The sequence below is a fragment of the Oenanthe melanoleuca genome, chromosome 3 (assembly GCF_029582105.1).
Source record: "Oenanthe melanoleuca isolate GR-GAL-2019-014 chromosome 3, OMel1.0, whole genome shotgun sequence".
Lineage (NCBI taxonomy): Eukaryota > Metazoa > Chordata > Aves > Passeriformes > Muscicapidae > Oenanthe > Oenanthe melanoleuca.
The window spans coordinates 103,399,415-103,426,572 of record NC_079336.1 but is presented as its reverse complement, the minus strand read 5'-3'; the positions used below and the strand labels follow the sequence as shown (position 1 = coordinate 103,426,572).

General features: G+C 44.1%; 1 protein-coding gene across 1 annotated transcript in view; it reads right to left on the bottom strand.

Annotated features, from left to right (window-relative positions):
- The window catches only part of ISM1 (isthmin 1), a 39,348-nt gene extending 13,455 nt beyond the window's left edge, over window positions 1-25,893 (bottom strand). Inside the window, exons 1-2 of the mRNA XM_056488604.1 lie at window positions 24,938-25,893; window positions 6,257-6,493 (exon numbers count right to left, since the gene is read on the bottom strand). Coding sequence (XP_056344579.1) covers window positions 6,257-6,493; window positions 24,938-25,060 — 360 coding nt within the window. The 5' untranslated portion in view covers window positions 25,061-25,893. The remainder of the gene's footprint in view (window positions 1-6,256; window positions 6,494-24,937) is intronic.
- Between the last annotated feature and the right edge of the window lie 1,265 nt (window positions 25,894-27,158).

Genomic DNA, 27,158 nt, shown 5'->3' with positions numbered 1-27,158 from the left:
GCCAAGTCAGCCTAAGGAAAAGAGGGTTTGCAAGGACAGGGAAACATCTGCTGAGCTTGGTGCTACACTGGTGAGGAAAGGTGTGCAATCAGCTCCTTCAGTCTGTTTTTAGCTCTGAGGAAGCTTATTATTATTAGCAAGGACTCTAAAATGAGTTTTCCAACACACAGCCAGTTTTAAAACCAAAACCAGCAGAAGCAGAACCCAGTGTGGTGGTCTGACACATACCCCTCTCCACTGCTTTGAGCTTTGATTACCAAGGTGTTTATTGTGGCATAAAAACCATACAGTGGAAGAAATTCTGTAAAGAATCCTGGGATTGTCTGAACTGCCACACTTGGAAATGAGGAGCCAGCTTCCATTGACTGGTGTTTTCAGATTTTGGCTTAATGGACCTTCCAGAGGCAGGGAGGAAATCAGTGCATAATCCTTGTAATCCCTCCTCCACTCTGTGACCCAGAAGTTAGGGCAGAAGTTTGAGAAGAGGCTGCTGTTTCAGGTGAGCAATTGCTCCCTTATCCCAGTCTAAAATTTTGAAAAATGAGCTTTCACTGAGTTCTTCCCAGTACTTACAGACTGACAGTGTTAGCCCATGACTGCACTTACACATATACTTGTACACATACATGGCACTACAACATGTAATTTGCTCAATCAGTTTCTGTAGTGGGGGCTGTTTATAAAAAGGAATAAAGAAATCAAGAACTAGGGAGTAAAGATCAAGAACTAGAGTAATAAAAACCAGGCATTTAGAGAAGCTCTGGAAAAGCTTTCATGCTGTATAAGTATTCCAACAAAAACATGTTCTCTTAAAAATTAAAAAATAAATCTGGTTTAGCAATTCTATCTTGGAGACCATTTTAGAGGCTGATTTCTTCTTCCAGTGATTATCAAAACTGTAAAGATTCTTTTTTTTCCCTCAAGCTTCCCAAAATGTCTGTGGTAACGCAGTTCTTGTATAAATCCACAATCATCCCCAGAAGTATTCAAACCTAAAATAAAGCCACTTCTTTTATGGATGTACAAGCTAGGAATAAGGACATTCCTCTGAAAACTGTTAAAAGCTATTGGCATAGGCACATTAAAACAGCAGATTTGCAGTCAATTTCTAATGAAACAAGTGTATCACGCACAGATGTCTTCAGACACCAACATCCAATTTTCTCCTGGCCAAAAATATACAGAAGATAAATATTATCCCAGCCTGCTGGAGTGCACAAAAAGTTCTGCGTCCTGTTTACTGAGACAATGTTTCTGAATTCACTTTACTGGTGTAAACATGGCCCTAAGTGACTGGAAGATTATGTTTCAGGAAGAACTATGTTTGTGATATTGTGCAAGCAGAGGATCCCACAACATTTCTATCCTGTTTCTTTCATGCAGTCGATGAAAATTTTCTATACTTGCCATTCTGGATATGTGCATGTTAGCAATGAGGTAAATGCAACAGGAGAAGAGAAACAAGCACTCTTGAGTCTTCTGTGACAATACCAAGAGGGTGTTGCTATCCAATGCAATGACCAGCAGCTTCGGGTGACAAATATAAATGACAACTAAAAAGTACATCTAATAAAATGTTGCATTTTGGCTACAGGAGCAGTGGAAAGGATAATGCAACATAGTTCTTCATGTAATGGAGGAACAAAAAGAGAGCTTTATTTAAAGAAACACTACACTTATATAGAGTAGTTAGTGCAAAACAAAATAGAAAAGACTCATTGGTCCAAGAAGGCAACACCTCTTTGAAAACATGCTTTCTGCAAAACATCACATCTCTCATGTGTATCCAGCAGGTGTTTAATCATTGTTATAATTTCTTGTCCTTGAGCAGTCTAAGGAACCCAAGGCTTCAAGGCTGCTTTTTCCCTGGTTCCCAGCAGTACTCGATGACAATAAAATGTGTGAAAAGTGACATTATGATGCAGGTGGAGGTGAGGGAAATGGCCATGGGTGAACCTGGAGAAGAGCTGAGGTCTGCAGCCCTTTTTTCAAAGCAGATCACACAGCCTTGTTTCCCTGAAGTTGTGTATGTTCCCAGAGTGGGTGGTTTTGTGTAGATGTGTTTCTAAGAGAAGGCAGTAACCCAGTAGGCACCAAAGAGAGAAAATAGGTAACAGGTAGATAACAAAGCTAACACAGCAGCTCTGGAGTGTGGGACTGGTGGATATGGACTTGTGGCAAAGAGCAAAGACCAAGCAGGCAAGAACTTCTGGTTTAAAACCACTCCTATCAATTGACATGGTTATCAACATGGTTTTAAACTGGAATCCCACCTGTTTCTGTGCAGCTTTCACCCAGAACATGTCATCTCATCAAAATGTTTAGCAGATACAACTGGAGCTCACCCAGCTCTATTGGACATGAAGCTTGATCTAAGGTCAAGATCTAAGTTCAGTGAAGAGCATTAATATCAACAAAATGCCCTTACTGCCCAAAGAGGTTGTGAACTCCCTGTCCCTGGAGGTGTGACAAGGCTGGACAGGGCTCTGAATAACCTGATCTAGAGGAAGGTGTCCCTGCCCATGGCAGGGGGACTTGAACTAGATGATCTTGAAGGTTCTTTCCAACAAAAATCTCTCTATGGTTCTATGAGTTTTCCCTTTTCTGCTCATTTGCCATGGTAGCAGCACACTCCCTGTCCCTGTTACAGTACACAAACCTGGGAAACCAGCAGTAAAAAGAAAAGGTGAGGGACAAGAGCAAGAGCTCAGCTGCAGGTTGAAACATCTGGCTCCAAACAGAGGGTTGGCTGCAAAGAGTAGAAAGGTTGTGGAAGGCTGCTTGGAATAGACAAGAAAAACGCATTAGAAATGGAAAACAGGCAGGTTCCTGTACACCTGCCATGTGACTTCATTCTGCTGCTCAGGGAAAGAACAATTCTGTCTTTGAATAACAACCCTGACCAATTATAGGGTCTGCACAGGCATCCCTTGGCTGGTCTGTCAAACAAGTGCAAACCTAGAGAGCAGGGATTTTCCACTTGTGAAATAAAAAAAAAAAAAAAAAAAAAAGGGTAATCAGCTTTTGTAATCACCTTCTCATCTAGAAGTCTTCCAGGCATTGACAGAATTGTTAAAATGATAAAAAAAAAAAAAATACCCCAAACCAAGCAGCCAGTCTGTGCTCAACAGCAGCAACTGTGGTTACTCTCAACAACCAGTGTGGAAGCACAGCTGAAGAAGAAAATGCCACTTTAAAAGATGGGAGATTTTACAAGGCTAGAACATCACAGGAAGGCCAGCAAGGGTTGTCCTGGTCTTGTATGCAAAGGGTCATATTAATTTGGATTACTGCAGCTCTGACTGTTGCTTCTGAGGGTTTTCTAGAGACAAAAGAGATGATTTCTAGAGAAGAGTATACATTATCATCTAATAATTACCATACATATAGTATTTATAAATATATACATATGTATTTATATATAAATACATATCATCTAATAAATATGGCGATACCCAGAGTAATCTGAATTTCTCTAATGTATTCTGACATTCACCAGTTCACCATAGCAGGGCATGATACAGCAAGAGCCATCTCACAGGAGCCAGAGAAGGCATGGCCCTAAAGAGAACTCACAGGAGTTCTTTTTCCACCTGCTTTTTTGGGAAGAATTTTATGCCCTCCTTCACAGATTTTAAATTCCTAGGTATCATTTCCATTAAAAAAATGTTATTCTTGGTCTATGCAGTAGAAGGAAAAAGAGGTTTTGAGTCTTTGAGAAGAAAATGTGGCCATTGTGCTATCTTGAAACAGAGGTTGTTTCCTCCTATCCAACCTCTCAGTCCTAGAAGGACTCTTTAAACCAACACTCCCAGGACTGTAACTTACAGATCTGGGAGCCATTGTGCAAAAAGAAAAATAAGCATCAATTCTGTTTTCACCTGTCAAATAGCTGATGAGAAATTTGCAAGTCAACAAGTGTCACTATTTCTGTTCAGGTCAGTATAATACTGTTTAACAAGGAAGAATTCACTATAATCCTGGTTTTTTTTTTCATAAAAGAGTAGGCCAACTTTTACAACTTTTAGGCAGAAAAAAAAACCTTTCCCTGATTCTGTAACGAATTAATGTGAGTTTTATCTCCATGAGGCTTGATCAGCTGTAAGACTGTGTCCTGGGTTACAATGTAAAGATATGCCCAAAGGGATGTATTCTATCACCATCTGCTGAAACCAGGTGGGGCAGTGATCCTTATCTCTGTGGGAGATATCCTCTGCTAATGGGCCATCTGTTAAAACCAGGTGGGGCAGTCATCTTTATCTTTTCCACAACACACCCTTCCTCCAGGAAGATATCAGCTGTTAATGGGCCATTCAGTCCCACTGCATGACTGATAAATTTACATCATCCCACTGGGAGATGCTCCAGCCAGGGGGAGGAGCCAAGCCTTTCCTACCTAGATAAAAACTGAGATTTGGAACACCAGAGCAGTCCTTACCCACTGGTTTACAGGGGATAAGAACTACCAGACCTTTCTACAGGATCACTACTTCAACAGGACCACTCCATCCAGACTGCTACCACCACCCTAACTAGTGGGGTGTCAGGTTGTATTCTGACTCTGTCACTGGATTTTCTTTTGTACTACTGCATGTATTTTATTTTTCCCTTTTTTTCCAATTAAATTGTACTTCTGACTTGGAGTGTCTCACTGGTTTTGATTTCAAAAGCCTTACAGACTGTCAACCAAGAATTTTGTATAATCCCTATTTATGCACCTAAGCAAGCAGAGTAAATTCAGAGTAAATAAAATGCAGAACTTAGGGAGCCTGTTTCTGAAAGGGCTCATCCTTGTGCACAAGAGCTCTGGGATCAGTGTTGCCCCTTTCCAGTTTACAGAACCAGTCTTCCCAGTTCTCAGTCCAGCCAAACTTCTGACATAGCTTCTGACAAATTTCCAAGATAAGGTGGTGGAAAAAGAGATCATAGCAGCAGCAGGGAACTGTTCCCATCTCCTTCATCCCTGTATCTAAACACTGTATGCTGTTACCACTCAGGGAAGGGTTTTTATTCCTCCAGGCACACCTTCCCCTATCCCAGGTTGCTCAGAGCCCCAACCAGCCTGGCCTTGAACACTTTCAGAGATGGGGCAACCTGTGCCAGAGCCTCAACACCCTGAGAGTAAAGAATTTCTTCTTAAACTACTTCCTAAAACAAGTGAACTTACCCTCTGCCAGTTTGAAGCCATTCTCTCTTGTCCTATCACTCCATGCCCTTGTTAAAAGCCCCTCTCCAGCTCTCTTGGAGCCCCTTTAGCACTGGAAGGTGCCCTAAGGTCTCCCCTGAGCCTTCTTTCCTCCAGGCTGAAGCCCCAGCCCTTTCAGCCTGTCTCCAGAGCAGAGGTGCTCCAGCCCTCTAGAGCATGCTGGCCTCTCACCAGCAGATCTATTTCATCTTTACATACATACTTCTTAGACACAGCAAAAGGATGGTAATTTTGTGGGCTGGGGAACTATAAAAAGCCAGGAATTAATTTAACCAGAAAACCAGATCTATTAGTGCATTGTTTTTATAAGCACATCTTAGGCAGAACAGCATTTGAATTTATTGTTTTGGTTAAAAAAGACTGCTTATTAATGCCAATTTTGCTTTAAGGCTCTGAATTAAAAACAAATCACTCATTTTTTCCTCTTTCCAATCCTTCAAGTTTGAAGATGCAAGTGGCTTGTAAGAGGCTGTTCCAAACCCAAGCACAGTTTGAGGAATTACGTATAACAAAGTTTCTTGCAGACAACTATTTTTTATACTACAAGCAGCTGCTGCAGAAATTAAACCTAAGTCTCACTTCCATACAGAAGAATGCATTTTGAGCTGAAAGACTTGCTCTCTGTCAGCCTTTGGGGATGGTTGCATTTTATAATAGCAGACAAAAAGCAAATCAGTTCAGAAACAAATTTTACAACAAGTAAAGTGAAGGCAGAAACTCAAACACCTGTTTATTTTCAATGAAGGTAATATGCTTCAAAATGGCAATCACAAAGATTTGGTTTAGTATCATGAACAGGACTACACTGATCTCCACACTTATGCAATCAACACTATCCAAGGAGAAATTCAGAAAATATTTGGAATATGTGCATTAACTTAACAGAGTATGTATTGTATATATTTTATATATAATTCTCTATTACATTATATTGTACTGTATACATTCTCTGTGGGTAGAGATGGATTGTTCTGGCTAAAAGTCGTTTTGGCTCAGTAAATTAACTTTGTGCAAACTATAAAAAAGTCAGATGTTAACATAAATTTGTACCTGAATGTTGGGATTCTGCCCATTGATATCTGCTTTTGACAGGTCAGGGAAGTTTGGGAGGTCCAGGAGGAAAGACCTGGGTCCATCTCTCTGCAGGGATGTGTGCCCGCTCTCCTGCCTGAACTGCTCCTTGGGGAATGGCCGGTGGGCAGCCTGCAGATCAGGGAATTCCCGCTGCTCCTCGGGGTTCAGGGTGAGGCTGTCTTCAGGAGAAAGCTCCTCTGCAGTCAGTGTGTTCTGGGGAAGAAAACAGAGCCCAGTAATGACAGCTGAGAGCGTGCAGTCCTGCCTGTGTCCCCCGTCCCCCTGATGGCTGCAGCCTTACAGCACCCAGAGCCACAGCTCACTACTGAAACTCAGATCTGTAACCAGCTGACACAAGATAAAACTGAGCCAGGCTGGGGGACTCAGCTCTTCCAGGCTCCTGAACCAGCCTAGCCTTGTGGGGAGTACCTACACATGAACAAAACCATCAGACTTAGACCTAGAAACATGAGGCTCTGAAGTAACTCCTGGGAAATCACATCAAACCACATTAAACATGTCCCTAAAAATGCTGAAGGGCACCCATCTTATAAATCATTTTAGTTTGCTTTGTTCCAAAGTGAAGCAAAAACACTGACTGCTAAGGCCATGTTGAAATTTATGGTATTAAAAGATTCTACCACTGAGCTGGCAACCTCCCCTCCTCTCCCCTCAGTCTGCAACAACTTCCCTCTCCTCTGTGTGTTCCTCACCCAACTTCTCTGGTCTTGAACATCTGAACCTTCCTTCCTCTGGGACCTCATTTTCATGTTTGCCTAATGGTGGGATTGGATTTCAGGGAGCTGTGGGTCAGTGGTTAATGCTTCTGTTATTGTTGAGCGTGCTTTTGGGTTCTGTAGTGCATTACAGCAGGCTGCCTCTGAACCAGTAGCACTGCTGCCACTGCCTTTGACCTCACCAAGGAGACACATTTAGCATCAAAACACAGTCCTCCCTGGGTTAGGGCTGGTCTGGGGACTTGGGGGAAAAACAGCAGAGAAGTACAATCTTCATATGGCTGCAAAAAATGAAAAAAAAAAAAAGAAGAAGAAGAAGAAGAAAAAAGCATGGGGCAGATTCAGCACAGGTTTGGGGTTTGACTCAGCTGAAAAAATTTCAGCTTGAGGTCTTAGTATGACTGCCTGGGGAGTTTTTATTTTCAGTTCATAAAGAGACAGCAAGCATGGAGAGGGTAAATGTTAAAGACCTATCTTTTAAAACAAGCACAATTAAAGTGGAATGGCCACATGTGGTTCTGGCTCTACTGAAGCATATTTTTGCCAGCATTTCTGGTTAAATGCAATCTCCATCCAGCTCCCCTGGTTCAAATTAAGCCACAGCATACCTTTAGCTAAGCTCTCAGATAGATAACAGCTCCAATGCCTTTTCTTTTATTTTGTGTTTATTTGCTTAGAAGGTTCTAAATTGACCTTTAAAGAGATGTTACAGTATAACCTGTGCACACTACAGAAAAATATTCAGTGAGTTAAACTAAGCTTGAAGAATTAATCTCAGACTAAGTGAAACTGTCTCAAGTAAAAATGAAGGTATCCTCCTCACTGCACTCTATTTGTAAAGAGCAATATCAATTTAGCAGTATTGTCATGCCCAGAATGAAAATGCCAAAAGGGTAATTTTATACATTTATCTACAGCACAGATACAAATTCTGAGTTTCTGTATGTGTGCAGTGCCAAAAATGTGTGTTCTCCTGACAGCCTGCTTTGCTTGAAGGCTAAACCAGGCTTTTCTCTTTGCTGGGGACCAGGAAGGACTCAGATGTCTTTGGTGGCCCACCCATTATTCAGTATAAACTGAGTATTCAGTATTCAGTATAAAGAAAGCAGATCACACAGCAGCAAGCTCTGGCAAATGAATTTAGCTAACTTTAGGTTTCTTTTTCCTATTCCAGTGCTTTCACTTAACACTCTTCAGATAGAATTTAACATGCTTGGTGCACAAGAGTAAAATGGCTTTTCAGTTATGCCTGACTAACAGGGTGTAATAGTGCTGTGATTAAATTACTTTAGTTAGGAACAAAAAAAAAAAAAAAAGATACTTAAGTATTTTTACCAGTGTATCACGCCCATAATCTTATCTTTATTAAAAATAAAGTAAGATTTTATTAAAAATTAATAAAACTCTCACATAAAATTCCATACTTTCCCTATCTGTCTGCCCCTTCAGGAGCATCCTGACCCTCCCCATGAACATACCAAGCAGGCAGAGCTGGCCAAGGCCTCTGGAGACCCACATTTAACTCTCTGACAAGGCTTTGTGTGTGATCCTGGCAGGTCAGGCTCTGCCCATGCCTTGCTGGGGACAAGAGCACTTCCCTTCCTCACTGTGATGTTTGTGGGGAGCTCAGCAACTACAATAACAAGGGCTATATAAAAAGTTTTTAATAGTGTGGAGCAGATGGAATATCACATGGAGTTAGTTAGGGAATTGTCATGGTGAAGTAATGACATCAGGCTGATGGAGCTGCTTGGGGCAGGGACTGTCATTAATTACAGAGCATTGGGAGGGGAAACAGAGGGAGGACAAGGTAAACCTCTCTGCTTGCCCAGGGTGGCCACAACCCAGCAGTGACACAGCAGGTACCACGAGTGACAGGACATTTGCTTCCAGTCAATAAAATGCAGAGAATGTCCATTTTTTTTAGGAAGATGCTTCTTGGTGGCACACCTAAGCTGACCTGTATTATTATTATTAAAAATGTGCATTTCTGGTAAAAATGTTAAGGAGGCTGTCACAAATAGAAGTGAGCTTGAACTGCATGTGAAGACTGTGCTCACCCTTTAGCTCTGCCAAAGCTCTTCCAAGACCCATCTAGCAGGAAAAAGTTTGTCCCTCTTGCAATGCCAGCATCCCTTCTCAAGAAAATAGGGTTTGTGTTCCAAAGCTAATAGATGAAATTTAAATGTTTTTGGGGGGGATAGTCTTCTTATTTTTACATTATTTCCCATGTTTATATTTCACACTTCTTTTAGGTGCACATAATTTTATTACTGATGCTTTTGGGAAAGCAGTGTTGCTTGCCTTCCTTTAAAAGCCATGTCACTTTATTCAGAACTACTGACTCAGTTTCTTTGAAGTTATGACATTTCTAATTCAGGCACACTGGTTTCTTACTCAAATGATGCATCTGCTCTAAATATTTTAAGATAAAACACTTTTTCCCCCTTCATTTAAAAGGATTATTCACAATGTTTAGACTTTCCATTAAGAGGATTTTAAGAGGTTACTCATACTGGCTGTAAGCTACAGATCTGCCAACCCCATGGCATCAGAAAATTACAGAAGTTTCTACTACAAAAACAGCTTAGGATTTTTGAGTTTTCCAAGTGTGGACAGTCTGTAAGGGCAGCAACATATAACCCATAGCTGTGTGACAAGGCAATAAAATAAACCCTTGAGAGAGAATCTGGCACACTGTTTGTATTACAGAATAACACACCTTGCAAAAAAGGGAGGGCAGTAGGTCAGTACACATCAATGTCTTTGTGTCCATCTATAAACCACAAAATAAGAGCAATTCAGAGGGATTTTGTGGGGATAATTTTCAGTGCTGGTGATCCAGGTGGGACCTGCACTATAGCAGGGTTTAAGGCCCCAAGAGAATCCTGCACTCAGGAAAAATGTTCTGCCTGATGTTGCAGGTTAACTCTCCAGTAATCAGAATTTTAACACCCTCCTTGGCTTTGCCAGGATGTTTCTCCCTCTGTCACGACAGACATGAGCTGCAGGGAAATGTTTCTCTTCCCCACAAAGAAGCTAAACAGAAATGGGAACTTGTAAAAATACCAAACTAGGGGAAAAGGGAATTTCTCTGAAATTTTGGCAAGCAAGGAGTCCATCTCCCTCCTCTCTTCCTTATTTTAATACCATTTCCACTTCTGGAAAAAAACAACCAAGGCACAGAATAAGTGAGGAATGACTGTAGCTACAGAAAACATTCTGAAGCAGTTGCTCTTTCTCTGCCCTTCATGTTTATTACTTTCCTTGACTCCCCACTTGCCACAGTAAGGGCACATTTGCAAGCACTGCTAATTATGGAGTGGAGAGGATTTTGGAAAACTGATACAACTTACATTCTAATAGCTCCCAGGCAGCAAGGGAATCTATTACTAATCCCTGCTGCAGCTACACTGCTTTCTTATTTCTTGTATACTCCTTTGAAATATCTTGTAAAGTGATCTTGACAAGAGGGCTTGAATTGAAAACTGAGGGTCTGTCACTGCACTTTCATGATGCACCTGTACAGCATCTTCAACCACTAGCAACAAGGACCTTTTATTTACTAGGAAACTTCACAGATGCTATAAAACATTATATTGCTATCAGAGACAAAATGAGGCCTGGGGCCTTCACAGAAAACCATTCCAGCATTAGGACTGGTTTCATTTCCCACCTGCCCAAACAGATTGTTTTCATTTTGAAGGCTGTCGTGGGTTTTCAGGTTAGTGCTAAATGATCACTTTAAAATTAACCAGTCTTGGGAGGCTAAATAGCACACCAGGGCACCACATGAGACTCCCACCTCCACAGATCCAAGAAGTAAGGAACTTGGGTGATCTAATTCCTGCAGTTTATTTATGTTTTTTCATCTATCATGAGTATGAGCAGCATGGGACCTATCAGGGTGAGGAAACAGGACAGTGTTAGAGAAACAGGCAGTGAGAACAGCTGAGAAACATTATCAGAGATACACAGAGCAAGATTTCTTTTGTGATTAATGCCACAGACATCCAGGCAGTCAGACAAAGTCAGACCAGAGGGGTGTCACATCAACCCTTCTGCTACTAAAATATTCTCATTTTTCCTTAAAATCAGCTTGTCCCTCACATACAGCAGTGAAGTGAAAAGCCTTACTCATCTTTAGAAAACTGCACAAACCAATAGTTCCAATAATAAAGAGTGCATCTCAGATAATCACTGCTAATAAACAATTTAAACCAGATGGCATTGGCTTGTAGGTACACAATTGTTTTCACCAAGCAGGTCCAAAATAGAGCATCTACTTTAAACATGGTGCAAATAAAAGATGATAACCCTGATAATAACTGATAATGATAATAATGATAATAATGATGATGATGATAATGATAATAATAATAATTTCTGTTAATCATGGTCCATATTTTAACAGTTTATTGACCTGCAGTCATCAAGCTTTGGTCCATCCTTCGTTCAGATCCTGCTTGGGAATTTTGCTCACCGAGCTCCTCGTCTCCCCCACACCCTGGCAAACTGTGGGTCCACATCTGAATGGTCCTGGCAGACAAGATTTTTAACTCTGAGCTCAAGGAGAAATCCAGCCATACTATACTCAGACCTGGCAACCTTTTGCAACATGTTGTGGACACACATTTCACATCACAGCTATTTGTTATGCTCTGTTGTTTGCTTGTATTTCATGTTTTCATTCAGCTGGAAAATACAAACAGTATGGTTCAGCTTGGAGGTGAAGAACTGCCAGTTTGTATAAACACTTTGATAATAGAAACTTGGTGGTGATTACAGCTCAATGTCTGCTGGAAAAAAAACACAGAGGGCCTTCAGCAAATTCTCTAACGTAGCACAACACTGGTGCTTTGTTCTTCAGCAGATACTCAGCCATCCAGGGGACGGCCAAGCACACAGAATTAAATTGTGTAGGACTCTGACAGATGCTCAGTGCCAAGTTTTGCCTGCAGTTAACAGATATTTTCAGTTGCCTAAGCTGCTGGTAAACATTTAGTTATTCTTCATGACTCTAAAGATCTTCCCTGTAATCACTGCCTGGCTGAGCTCTCCATACAGGACACAGTGATTTAGTGGCTGAGCAGCCAAAGGTACAGCTGAAGAGTAGCCCAAGTATTCTAAGCCAATAACCTGTGGTGCCAAAATGCAAACTCTTTGAAAGTTCTAATTCTTTTTAGGCCTCATTAAAGACTTGCATAAAATCAGTAGTAAAATAAAGCTTTAAAATAAATTGCTAAATTTAATTAAACTAGTTTAATCTCACCCATCATGGGAAATCTGCATCATGATTTATACCTTAGGTTCTAACAGAATGGGAAAAGCTGCCTTAAACTGCAATCAAAACTGCAAAGGAAATCCAGAATATTAATACTTTTGTACACAACCCTTTGGTCAGGCTTTGCAGGTCAGCACACACAACGTCAGTGTAAATGAAAGAGAACAAACATACATCTTAAGTTATTTTCCTGGGTTTTAAACGATGTCCTTTTGCAAGTTTATTCCACTAAATCACTACAGCTAGGATTTCACTAGGTGACCCAGCTTTAATAAGTGAAGTTTTCATCTCTCCCTAGCTAAAAGAGTAACCTTACTTGAAGCCTTTTCAATTTCCAAAGTTGCCTTCAGCTGTTAGCATCCAAGAAACAGCTATTCCCAGCCTGTGTGTCTCCCTCTCATATGCCACTGAATATCCACCCTGTGCTTACAAAAGTGTCTATGACTCTGGCTGTGTTAACTGGCAGATGTTTTTAGAGACTAGAAAGTGTTTAGTCCCTGTGGACTAAAAGTTACATGATGACTTCATCACACAAGCAAAAGCTAATAACGGGAAAGCAAGAAAGCAGACAAGTGTTATATTCCAAAAACATGATGTTTCCTGTGCTTCTGGCAAAGCTACTCCTGTGCCTGAAAAAAGGCAAATCACTTGAGTCTTGGTGCTCAAAACACACACACACACCATCGAATGGCTGTAGATAATTTATGTGCCTCTCTAGCTGCCTTCCCCACCAAACTCCCTTTCCTTTGGATGGAAGAGAGAGGGTGAAGGCAGAGGAAAGGCAGTGTTTGTTTACCTTCAATATCTGTGCACCAGCTCTGTGCCTCACAACACTCTCTGGAAGAGGGTTACTACACCCAGGAGTTTACAGCTAAACAGCAGCAGAAATCTGAGCAGCTGCCTTGGGACCATGCACCTCAGCTCCTGCAGGGAAATGCTCTTTCTTGAGGATTGAAAACTTTGGAGACTGCTCCAGGAGCAACTGGGAGTAATTAGAACAAATGGCATCTGCATCAGAGGCAATGCTTGCTGTGGTTTTGTGCCAAGCCATCAGCAGTGGACATCACGCCCTCGCCCTCCACCTCCCTGAGTGAAGGATCCAGAGGATGTGGATTCCAGGAGAAAGGCTTCCCCCCAGTGACACGATGGGGAAGAAGATCAAGTGAGTAGAGAGGCAGCCCAGCATGGAAGACTCTGTGAGGACCCTTCTCTGTCTCAGATGGGAGGAAGGATCTGCCCTGGAGAGAAGTGTGGGATTTCTGCATTACCAGTTCAATGGATGGATATAGACATTTTCCTAGAACAGTAAGGGAGGGGGCTATTTCCTAGAGCTGATTAAAGAAGCATGACTCGATTTTCAATTTCAAACGACTCGGGGGGCATTCCAATCGACTGCAGGCAGGAAATGAATCCCATACATGCACTGAGCTAGGCAGATGCTTTTCAATCTGACACTTACGTGAAATGAAAATATCTTCATTTCTGTCTCCCTTCCACCCCATGATCTCCAGTCAGTTCTGAGCTATTTTTAGGATAAACGGTTTTCTTTTTCAAACTTGTTATAGTCTTAGCATGTGCCTGAAGCCACCCAGATGCCACTGACAATAAAGTGTATGGGAGCAGGCAAAAAGCATCTTTAGATGAGTCCCAGCAGCCCAATACAGCAGCAAGGTAAGAGAGGAAAGATAAGAAGCTCAGTTTTGTGTCTCCTCATCTCCTCTGGTGGGGAACAGAGATGGGACCCTTGTGGATAAGCCAGATCCAGGCAGGGAGAACAGCTCTATACAAAGAGAATCCCAAAGCAGAAACAGCAGAGACACTGAAGGCTATGGCTCAGAACTCACTTCCAGCTACCTAACTGTAAGAGATACATATATAAAATAAATAAATATATCAAATAAATAAAGATATAAATTTTTTCCTCATGCAGCTCTCACAAGCAAACTTCAATAATTGCCATGGTTTTTTGTTACAGGTTTTATAACCCAATATTACAATGTAATTGTGGCTCCTTTTATCAATGGCAGTAGTGCATTTCAGGGAATTGGCATATGCAGCTCTTTTCCCCCACTTAGTCCATATGTGTGCAAACACATGATTTCAGCTGCATACTCCTCTTGTATTTTATTGTAGGAATAGGATAAAGGAAGAAAAAAAAAAAAACCCAGAGAGGTGGTATTAATCTGGCCCTTACTCTGATGTTATGCAAATAATGAGTTCATTTTATCTTGATGTTAAGACAGCCAAAGCTGTATTCCTAAGAAGATGAAAAAATGATCCTCTTAGGAGACAGAAGAAGAAAGAGGGATGGGTAGGTGAGAAAGGCAGCTTTGATTTGCATTATTCAAAATGCCATGAATGCCAGATCAAAGAAGAGCAGGAATCAAATTCACATCCACAGAAGGATTTCAGCAGCTTTTTCAGAGCTATAGATCTCCCAAGGGCAAACCCTTTTAAACACCAGGTGATGCCTCTAACTAGCCAGAACTCCCACCTTATGCTGGCTGAGCCTCATGTAGCTTGCTTTCAGCTTTCAGCAGCTGAGGAAAGCAGAAACAAGGCTGTGTCTGGTTGGATGAAGGACACCCAGAGCTGAGCACTGAAATGGAAGGTGTGCATTTTCTGCAGAAATGGCCATCATGGTAGATGTTAACTGAAATTCAGATTCCCCACTGACAAGCCATGTGTTTGGTGACCATGGAGTGCTTGGTCTGAGGACAGGGTGCTGTCACCCTGATGAGAGCTCTGGGCAGGGTTTGTTTGCTCAGTGCTGACTAAAAATACAAAATCACCTCATATTCTGTGCAGGATGAAGGTGCAATAAGACATCTAAGGAGCTACTGCAGCTCAGCTGGCATGCAGTGACTTGTTCATGAGTTTGGACTCACCGTCCAATCTGAACCTAGAAGGCACAGGATCCAACCCTAAATCAAGTGCTGAACTGTCAAATGCACCAGGGATTGGCATCCTCCCCCCACCCCTTCCCTTCCTTGGGACAGGTGCCTTTGGAGTCTGGCAGACAAGCTTCCAGGTGTTCTGCCTTGTCAGTGGACCTCAGGATCATGCCTTAAGCAAGAGCCACTGGAGTTGGGTGCAGTAAAGCAATTTACCCTGATGCAGCCCCAGCTGGTTTCCTAAAAGCTGCCTTTGGGCTTCTGGTGTGGATTCCCTTGCAGCAGGCTCACTGCTGCTGCCATCACCACACCCCTGGGAATACACATGGCTGCAACAGCACATCATGGATTATTTGTCCCTTTCCAAGCTCTGCTCACATTTTGAAGCCGATCTGCTCCCACCAGCACTCAGCACACCTTGGTACCTTGAACACTTTCAGGAAATGGATGGCCCTTTTCCTCCTGCTTGTTTGGGTTGAGAGCTAGTGCTGCCACCATTTCAATACACATTAGTATCTCCAGGACTCTGCCAGGCTAAACAGCTCCTTTGAAACCTCTGGCATTATTCTTTTGACACTGAAGTCACAGGCAGTGTGGCTGCCCTGGGTCCCATTTAAGATACACATTCACAAATGTTAGATACACACATATCAAGTTCCCTATTCTTTCCCAATAAAAGCCTGGAGTTTAAAGCAGAAGGTGAGGGATAGATACTCCATTGGCCAGCTGCAGTGAGCCTTTCACACACAACTATCAACCCACATAATGGAAAATGATGCTCCAGAAGCTCTGTCCTGACAAACATCTGTTTTCCTATTGCAGAAAGGAATAACAAGATAGGAGAGGTTAAATGCTGGATGCCTAAACAAACTGAATTAAGAGGAGATGGCTGGAGTAATGATGGATGAATTGTGAGCCACCTGCAAATGTTAAAGTTGCTGCACTCTTCTGCACAACATTAAGCCTATACTGCAAACCTCCAATAGACAGGGACTGTGCTCTATAAAAATCATGATGAATGCAGGCTTGTTTTTATATTATGGAGGTCCTAATCCTCCTCCTCCTCTGCCTTTGCTCTATTGTTACAACATCAAAGACCAACTGCTGGCCAAGATACAGTCAATATGAAAAGGGCAACCAGCAAATTTACTGCTTGACTTCATTCCCTTTAAATGGAATAGGCACCATGGCCCTTTTTCAAAGTCCAATCACAGACATAGATCTTTTTTATTGGACATCATGTACAATAAAGTGAAGCTGTAACTTGGAAAAAAAATAGAACACCTTAAAAAAATCCCATGAGGTGAACATTCCTTTATAAAAATATCACTGTGGTTACATGTTTTGAAAAACTCTGGGCACTTCACAGGGCAAAAGGCATGGACTGGCTAGGTTATAGTTTAGCTAAGATGCATATCCATGCCTAGTATTGAGCTGGTTTCAAAAAAATACCCCAACCAACTAACAAAAAGAGATATATGTAAGACAGAATGCCAGTGCCATTCAAATAAACTGAAATGGCAGCATTCATGTCAGGAGAACCATTAACTGCTTTGTTATAGCCTGTTCTGTGCAGTGAGCCTTCACAGGCTTCAGTCCAGAGAATTTTAAAATCAGGAGCACAAAATGCTGAGATTCAGACTGCATCCTAAACTCCAGTCTGATTACTGAGGTCACTTCCAGAGGCACTTTCAGATGAGAGCTGTATCAGCAGGCATTAAAGACAGCAGCAGTTTTATTGCTCTCATGTTGCTAAATAGAAGATAAATAACTTCTGGCTATGAAATTAAATGGCACATAAACAATTTACATGATGGAGGAGGCAAGTACAGCAGGGTGTTGCAGAATCTATGCTAGACAGCTATGGTTTTCATTTTCTGTTTTAAACCATCAATCCTTTTTGTTTCTTTGGGTAGCTTGTGCACACAGACATTAGTAGATATCTGGTTACTAATGCCCTATCGAGACTGATTTTAAAATCCTGCACTGACACATATGGCAGGTAAAACCAGGCAAATTTATGTTTTACCTTTATAAACTTTGGCAGCTGCTTCCAGTGGAGTAATGATGGTTTTTCAGGCAAGAACTGCTGCTGCTGAGTTACTTCTAAGGCAATAAAGATACCAAAGCTGTGTAACTAATTTTTGAAGCACTAGCTTAAAATAAAATAGTTGTCTTATCACAAGGCTCTCTTCTGTCAGTCACCTTCTTCCATCACAGCTCTTCCAGTGCAAGGACTTCACCTCCTGCCCAGCACTCCTGGGCATTCCTCTGTTAAATGAAGTGTTTCAGCTTCAGTACCTGAGCACCCAACTCAATGGGAATACAAAGACAAGGTGCAAGGACCATTTGGGAAGTTAAACCTGTCCCATGGATGACATGGATCCAGTGAGTGCCCCTTAGAAGAGGAGGAATCCACTTTTCCTAGAGTGGCCCTAGTGGCAGAAACAGATGGGGCTTTTATAGATGCTTCCACAGAACTCACTGGTTTTGTCACCAGAACTGACCTCAACAGCAAAGAGGAAATGTTCAATCTTCCCAAGGAAGAAGGACTACAGTGGAACAAACAGTGCTGGGCTCCCCAGCGCAGTGAAAGGTAACAGATGGAAATTAATTTGTGCAACATGAAGAAAGGCACATGCCAGGGCCCAGCTCATCCTTATGGATGGAGGTCCCCATGACATGTGCTATGTGCTTATCAGCTCTGTAAAAAACTGAGCTGTGAAAGATCTGTATTCAAGAGGATCTTGGCTCTGCAGCTGGCACAAATCATTGACTTGCCTTGCTGTGTGGAAGTCAGTGGAACAAGGTCAATTTACACACACTGAGAAAGCAGATCTAGCACATAAAAGCCCAGGGATGTGTGAACTCCTCCTGCCTTTCAACGTGCACTGACTCCACCAAGAGTGTGAGAGGAAGATTTCATCTCTGATTTCCCCCTCTCATCTTCAGGAGCACCTCCCTTTACATGAAAGGCATAGAGATGAACAACTCCAGGCCTGCTTTTGTCCAGCTAGACTGCCAGAAGAGAGGAATAAAAAAATATATGACCCATGGCTGTGAGTTCTCCAAGCACTTGCAAAACAAGGAAAAAAGGATGAAGGAACTCTTACCAGTACCACCCACATCAGCTCCTCTAACCAAGCCTGAAGTGACCACTGTGGCCAGCCATCCCTCATTACAATAATAAGTTACATTTCACTTTGTTTTCTTTCTTTTTCTGGTATTTCAAATCGAAAGTACATGGAAATACCAACACTGGAAACATTCTGCTCTTGCTGATGTACCAGTGAGCTCACGACGCTGTTTCTTGGAAATGTTATTCATCTCTATGCTTTGGACTATGAATTTAGCCTGGCATTTACTGTCTTTAAAACTTGTAAAATAGGCACAATGGTCTTAAAGTGCAACCACTGCATCACTGAGTGCTTCCTTCTGCCTTTTACTGAAGCACTTTGTATTTCTGGCTTTAAAGTTACACTTCATTATTCATTTCTGACAGTGCCTCCATTCAGGCTGGACACCCATTGCACTGCACATTGCTCACAAGCTACACCACAACACTGGACCTCAACCTCCACAAGCTTGGGCTGAGATTTGAAAAGTAAAATAAGAAAAAAAAAGACAAAAAAATGAAAAAATAATACTTTAAAAAAATGTAATCTTTCTGATAACTGAACATTATTCAGTCATCTCAAAGGGCTTTTATGCAGTGTAGTCTTAAAGCAGACAGCAAGATAAGAGTCCTAACAAAAGGACCAAATAAGCACTAACCAGCACTGTGAAGAGAACAAATGAGGCAGAACTGGGTACTGCCACACCTGATTGCAAGGAACACTGGCAAAACACACAGAAGAGCAAAAAGCAACCACCCCTGACAGTTAAACCTGCCAAAGCTGCTAAATCAGGATGTAAGCACAAAACAAAACTACATTGCTTCAATTTTTTCAGGTTTATGCTTGTGTACGGAAACATCTCAGCTGTCTGTCTATATATTTGAAATATTAGTGTATTTCAAGATTTTAAAGTGATGCAGAAGAATGTTAGCATAAGAGAAGTATGGCAAAATAATTTCCTAGCATTACTTGCACTCTGTGCACTTCTACATAATAAAGGAAAACAAAGGAGAAATTCTTAAGTATGAATGTTCACAAATCAGTGCATCTTAGAAAACAAGAGATCTGAAAACCGATTTTTTTTCTTCCCACGGGATCAATGACTGGGTTTTCAGAAGTCATTTCTATTACATATGATTTCAGAAAGCTTTTTGAACATACACATTATGTTGGCAGGCCAAGCCTGTGCTGTCTGCATCATTACCAGCACTACTGCCCTCTGCACTTCACTTTCTGTCAAGTTTCCAGATGCTGTGACATAACACAGCCAAAGTCTCTACACCTTACTGACAGTTCTTTCATTGTTCTCTTTGATGGTGTTTTCCACTATTTTGGAACAATTCAGCATTGATTGCTGATATGGAGATGCAGATATGAGCAGAGACAGAAGGACAATGCTGAATTCAAACCACAGCTCCCAGTTTACATCCAACATAACCTGTACTGGTTAAACAGGTGTCTCCTCAGCAAAGGAATTCTGCAGCAGAGCAAGGTGTCACACAGCTCAGGATGCTGAACCTCTAAGTTCTGGGGCTTTGTCACCTACCTGCCACTGTGCAGCCACTGTGTTTTGTGTTTGATTCCAGGACCATGGGAATGGACATGAGCACAGTGTGATGCCCATAATGAATTTAGAACAACACACACTCTGCTTTCTTCTTACAAATAGCCCAATACTATAAAGAGCTACAAAACAATCCTAAATCTTGCCCAAAACAGAAATAAATAACTCAAAGAGACTCTTCAGTATGAAGCACCAGGAAGAAAACTGCTCTGATCTATAGCTACACAGACAAAACAGAGAGGCACCTTGTGATTTAATGCCAGGTATTTATCAGTGATGATCCAAGATAAGCAGTGCTGTAACTGTTAACTGTTGAGCTGAAGAGATGTTTAGCAAAATATGCCTCATCCAAACATCTTGGTAAGATTTACCTCAGGAAGTTACATTCATACCTGCCTAATATTGCTCCTTGCAGCCATAACTTAGTAAACTATTCTTGGATATCTGTTCTGAATTATTGCAATAGTCTAAGATACTAAAAACCTTGCCACATCCTACCCTGAAGGTGTAGTAGCTCTTTTCCACCAAAGTTTAGTTTGCTAGGAAATTAATCAAAGAGTTAGGTATGAAGAGAAGTTTAATTAATGCCTTCTGGAGATTTCTGGGATCTGGGTTTGAAAGGTGAAAGGATCTCTCCTGGGAGCAATGGGTGCCAGAAACTGACCCTCTGCTCAGTGCAGCACTTTCAGTCCTTCACCCTTGTTTCCCATTTTATCCTTTGCTTCCATGCATCACACATAAAGCTAATCACCCTTCCTTCCCCCTGGATCCTGGAACAAGCCACAGCCCAACAGCAAAACCACTAAAGAGCACACATAATTCCCTCCCTTGGGAGATGAGAGAATGAAGTGCACATGGTCTAAGCCATTGCTAAATCTCAGTGCACAGCAGGAGGAGCACATGCCAAGGGGTGAGCCTTAGCTAAGAACCTACACAGAAAAGCTGAGAACAGGCAGGTTTCACTGTCACTGCCAAAAAGCACAAAACAGCAAAGAGGAACCACCCACCAAAAGAGACTTGGGGCTGCAGAGAATCAGCCTGCCCAATTCACAAGCCACCTGCTCTGAAAGCTACCCATGTAATGGATAAACCTCTCTCAAGGCAGAGAAGGATTTAGTGTTCATAGTAAATACATGATGTACATCCACTGACTGGCACCTTACACAGGCTAAAGGCAGCCTGGAAAACAAGAAGGCAGAATGTGGAATTGACAGGTTTTCAAAAATGACTTAGACCACAGAGCAAACTGAATGTAAAGCTCCAGAGCTCAAATTAGCTTCAAAAAACCCTTCAAAAAACGCTCCCAAAGTAAACATCTTGAGTCCTACTTAACTGAGGAAGCCAGAAAGCTGAAATATGCCACTGCATCCGACTGGAGATCGTTTTGCAAATTGCCTGGATGCAGTACAAGGGTCAGCAAGAACACACGAGCCTTGAAAGGACCGAAATGCACCCCAGCAAGGGTAGCAGACAGCACACCATTGCTAAACTACTCATGGCATTGAGCTGGGGGATCTGGGGAGAAAATGACGAGCTCAGCCCTGTAAAGGGCTCCTCATGCAGCCTGAAGAGTGACTCTTGTGCATCCACTTGTAAGCAGCAGAGTATCTTTTTACTGGGAGGGCTCAGAGAGCGTTTCCGACACGCTGCAATTGCTTGCACGCTTATTGAAGAGGGGGGCAAGGGCAGGAGCAGGGCCATTAAAAGAAAAAGATAATTAAAAAAAAAAATCTGTTTACATCATTGTGCTGCTTTTCAAATTATGTTTTCTTACAGGGCTCCAGTTTTAAGCACAACTACCAGGTTCCAGGCTAATGTAATTCTGCTGCAAGTATCGCAGTGGAGAATCTGACTTCATGTGCTATGGCATATATTGTTGGTGGCTCTGTTACTGCATTTTACAAGGTCATTTTTCTTGGTGTGGGAACACTGTTTTTCTTGGTGTGCAAGGCCTGCTATGGAAAAATTAGAAGTGATGGGGATAAACTTCACGATGAAATATTTTCTCTCAGAATGAAAGCATCGTAAAGTATTAAAAATGTCTTCCAAAATTTATGTTCGAGCCTTCCCTTGGTTTTAGAACTATGTAAAAAGATAAAAACATACCCAAGCTGCTTTTTTCCATCTCTTAATATAGCTTTGTTTGCTCTTCTTCAGAAAAGAAAGTTTGTACTTCTTTATTTCATAAATATGCTCCAGAACAGCTTCTGGATGATAATTAAATTAGATCTAGTAGAATTCTCAGCAGAAAAAAAATTCCCCCCTCCCCAGTTCTCCATATTTTTCCCCCCAATGGAAGAGATGGAAGGAGGGGAATAAAATCTGACTGAGAAACACGAGGCTGGTTCCCTCTCCAAAGTCAAGGCTGTGAGCTGTTCTGCAGCTCCAGTGTGGATTTCCCACTCTGTGCTCTCTCTCCCTGCCACAAGCCAGCTCTGACAGCAGCAGAAACCACAGCCCTCCCGAGGTCCAGCAGCCAGGGCTGCACACAGAGCCAAGGCAGCCTGAGCTCCCACCTCACCCATCCCAAAGGGGATGCACACCGGGGTTTTCTCCCCACTGCTGCTCCTCCACAGCCAGTCACACAGCCACAAGGCAATCCCAGACATCTGGAATCTCTGGAGGGAGACACACACGGCGTGGGGAAGGGCACCAAAGGGGGAAAAAACAAGAGGGAGGAAAAAAATAACTTGCCTAATTTTAGGATGGAAGGTTTTTGTTTTTTTTTTTTTCTATATTTCTTTCATCTCCCAGTCTAATTAATTGCAGGGGTTAACCCAACTGAAAGACCAAAAGAAATCAAAACCTATCCTACAAAATCCTTCCTTCATTTGAAGGACCAAGGGATGGGAGGAAGAGAAGCTCTTCATCCCTTGCTGAATCACACTTCAAATGCTTACAAGTATTTTAGACTACTGAAATCTCCAACAACATCTTAAGATTACTAAGGATTCTTCCTGAATATGTTTTATGTAAAAAGGACCCAATTCTGGCTACCTCATTTGAGCAAACAGACTGCCTAACACCAAATCCTCCATTTGATAATTGCCAGGGGCTTTTGAGACAAATCTGCCATGTCGACAGACATCTACAGAACATTTGTTGCAAAGATTACTCTTTCCTGGATTTTCCACACTCCTTCAAGTGAAATTTCATCAAATGTAACACTTCTCACAATTGCTCCTCTCCACAGATGCACCAAGACAGAAAAACCCAGAGAGATGTCTAAGTGCTTGTATCAACAAGTCTGAGTTTTGCAGTTTTGATTCCCACACTGACTGTCACTGTGAGTGCAGTGCAGTAGGATTTTGCATTTCACTTCTGCACGTGCCATGGTACAGACCAAAACCTGCCAAAATCAGAAGATCCCAGTGCAAACTTCCCATTGACATCTATATTGTGATGCTCTGAGTGGAAGCATCTGCCTGCTTAAATGCAACTTTCTAAAGCACTAAGATCCAGCTAGCAGTCGAATCCCTGGAAATTATAAAACCAGAAAATTGATAGACTTCCATCTGTTTAACCAATTACCTTAATCAATATCCTTTCCCCCCATAATGATTTGTACAGACACAGTCTCTCAAATACATAACTGCAGAATCAATTGAGTTGGGAAGTATATAAAAAAATTTCAATTCTACAAACGGCAAAACATTATGAAAATATGAACTGCTAAAGCTATCACAGTGCTTAAAGGCACAGAGTTTATTAAGGTAATCTGCAAAACATCACTGGACAGAAAAAATTCTTGGAAGTCAACCATGTACAGGTTTTCAGGAGACAACCAACTACAGTGATAATAATCCTGGATAATTATCTGAAGGTGCTTTTCCTCTTGTTTCACCCTAACCTTACAACAGTGCTCTAAAAGGAGCTCCTCAGGGAAATGGAATCACCCAGAGTTCCCACTTGCCCAGATGTTTCTCTCATTATGCTACAAGCCTGTCAAGTAAAGGCAAATTCAGGGTTATTCTAATGATAGCAAACACCTCATAAAAAACCTCTCCAAATTTACTTTTCCAAGGAACATCATTTTAAAAGGCATTCCCAGTGCCCATGAGGAAAGAAAGCATCATTTATAAAACAATATTACCAGAAATCTTGCAGATATTTAAAAAAACCCCAACCATCCTGGAATGTCAAGCTGGTGATAAAACTGCAGAGAGAGCAGTGCAGGGCTCAGCACTCCCAAGCAGGACTCCCAGCAAGTTCAGCAGGAGGGTTTCTGAGTTAGGAGGACCTGACTCCAGGCTGTGACCGGGATGTTGAGCCTTCCCTGCTGTGGCTAGTGGGTTCATTTTGTGGACCACCAGCTGCACGGTCCCCATGCATACAGTGACCAGCCTGCACTCTCCTTGCCTTTCCTTGGCTTTTATACCCTGCTGGTGCTATGATTCTTACCCAGATGATGGACAGTTTACATAAATTTACGGTGATAATAATTAGACATTTTTCTGTCACTTTATCACATGACTTTGATTTTACTTTACCATTTGGATACAGGGGAAGAGAGCTGGCCAGCACACAAGCAACTGACCAGAGATTTACAAGCTTTGTCTGGGGATGTTGGTGATGCTGCAGCTTTGATCACTGTCTCCGACCATTACAAATGAATGGAAGCAAGTGATACTGGGTAAAAAGCACGACCTGCAAGACTACCAAAACTGAACAATAATACTAAAACTGAACAAAAATACCAAAACCGAACTTTACCTCTGTCGGACACAACACACAGTTTGGTTTCATGAAGCCCTTTAAAAGCCTGGAACGGGCTAGCTGAGTCACAAGCGCTGTCCTTCACACCACAAGCACTTATCACCCTGTTTCAGGACCGAAAGCCAGCCCGCCTAGCGATGCTTCCCGAGGAAAGCCACACTCTTAGCTCCAGTATTTCCCGGCACCGCGCACACCTGTCCGTTCCCCCCTCTCTGCCGGGAATGCTGTGCCCGCACGAAGCCTGGGGACACGGCACCGTGCCCTCCCTCGCACGGAGCCGCGGGGCCGGGGCAGGTGCAGCGCTCGGGCGGCCCGGCAGGGCGGAGGGCGGGCGGGCGGCACTCACCTGCCGCTGGCTGTGGTTGCCCGCGGGGGCGGGGGGCTCGGCGCCGCCGCGCAGCACGGTGATGTGCAGGGTGAGCAGCAGCAGCCCCAGCAGCAGCAGCAGCTCGGCCGCCAGCCGCACCATCCTCTTGAGCCGGGCGGCTTTAGGGCCCCGCGGCGGCGGCCGCGGAGGAGGCGGAGGAGGAGGAGGAGCCGCCGCCGCCGCCGCCGCCGCACCCGGGGCCGCCGGCGGAGCGGCCCCGGCCCCGGCCCCGGGAGGCGCAGGACGGGCGGCGGGGAGCGCGGCGCTCTCGGCGTCGGCGGGGCGGGAGGGGCAGCGCCGGCAGCAGCAGCAGCAGCAGCAGCAGCAGCAGCGGGGGCCGCCGCACCACGGCGGAGCCACGTCGGGGCGGGATGCCGCGGCGGCGGCCAGAGTCCCGGCGCTGCCCCGAGGCGGGCCGCAGGTACCCGCGGCCGGCGGCGTCTCTGCGGGCAGCCCTGCGAGGCAGAGGCAGCGCGGGCCGTCGGAGGCAGGGAGCGGGCGGCCGCAGCCCCGCGGCTCGGTGGCGGAGAGCGGCGAGCACGGGGGGAGCCGGGAGCGGGTGTGCGGAGCGGAGGGAGGAGGGAGGCAGAGCCGGGCGGGGGGGACGAGTCTCACATGGCGGGGAAGCCGGGACGCTCCGAGGGGAGGAGAGAGCTCGGGGCTATCGCCTCCCTCCGCGCGCGGGGATGGGGGTGGCCCCTGGACCAGCTCCCCCCGCCGTGTCCTCGCCCGCCCCTCCCGACGCCCGTCGAGGCGGCACCCTGCCCTGCCCTGCCCTGCCCTGCCCTGCCCCAGCCCCGCCGGCTCCCGGCCCTCGACGGGGGAAAAAACGGGGGCAGGTTGCAGCTTCCCTCTCCCGACCCCCTTCCTCCTCCTCCTCCTCCTCCTCCTCCTCTCTACCCCCCGGCTCGGCCGTGGGGAATGGGAAACGAGGGGCTGCGAGAAGCCTCAGCTGCCCGCTGCCCTCCCGGGGAGCTGGATACCTGGCTCCATCTCTCCTCTCTTCCCCGCAGTGCCCTAGGGCTGGCAGGGGCAGCGCCGCACTCTCTCCTGCCACCGTGTGTGCGCGTTTGCGAGCGGTGCCGCTGCTCCTGCCCGCTCCTTCTGCCCGCTCCTCCTGCCCGCTGCTGCTGCTGCTGCCGCTGCCAGACCCACTTTCTCGCCCCCTCGCTCTGTGTCGGGAGAGGTACGTGTCGGATGCTTTTATACTGCCCTGCCTCCTTCCCCTGCTGTCCTCCCTCCCTGCTCCCCCCCTTTTCCTTCGCCCTCTCTGCAGCTCCAGCTCCAGCCCAGCGTGTCCCCCTCTGCCCTGCTCCTCTGCTCTCCTCTCCAAGCCCTGCTTTGCCAGGACACCCCGCTGCTGCGGCCGCACCCCATCCCACACACGGCTGCACCTTGCGTCCCCACTGCCGCCCCTGCCCTGGAGTGACACATCCCTTTCTGCTGGTCTGTGCATCCCTGGTGGGACTCCAGCGGGGTTTGGCACTCCTTTCTCTTCCTGTTGCTTGCTGACCTGTGTGAGTACTGTGGAAAAAGCTTTCTCAGATGGGAGCCCCTCAAATTTAAAAGTAATGTGAGAATGAGGGTTGATTATCACTTGCTATAAGTCAGTATCTCAGTGTCCAGTCTGAAGGAGCTGGACCTCTTTTTGAGTGCTCAAGGCGCAGCTCAGTGTAACAAGACCAAACACAGCTCAAATCAACTTGAAGCATAAATAAAGCCACCTAACAAAAAGCGGGAGTTTTGTAATCTTCATTGTTCTTGCACGACTGGGGACGTTATGTGTAAAAGTGAGGATACAAACAATCTGTAAGTATGTGACAGCTGGGAGGCTGAATTGGTTTAAAATGTCTAAATTGGGGAAAAGTATCCCCCAATCTGAAACATTTTCATTTGGAGACCAGTGTCCTCCATATGGTTTCCTGCAAGGTAGAGCTGAGATGTTCTTCCAGCTTGCAGTGCCAGCCCTGCACTGTGCCCGACCTGGAAAAGTGGCACTTTTGGGGCAGGGGGAGAATCAGAGTTCGTGGGAGGTTTCTTGCAGGTCTTGGAGCATCTGAAGGCTGTGGTTGGGAGTGAGTCAGAGTGACGTCTCGTACCCTCCCAGTGATAACCACTGTCAGAGATTGCGCAGGCACCAGGCAAGAATATGGTTAAAATAATTGCACTGGGGTATCATTCAAGATGTGACCAAAAGCCA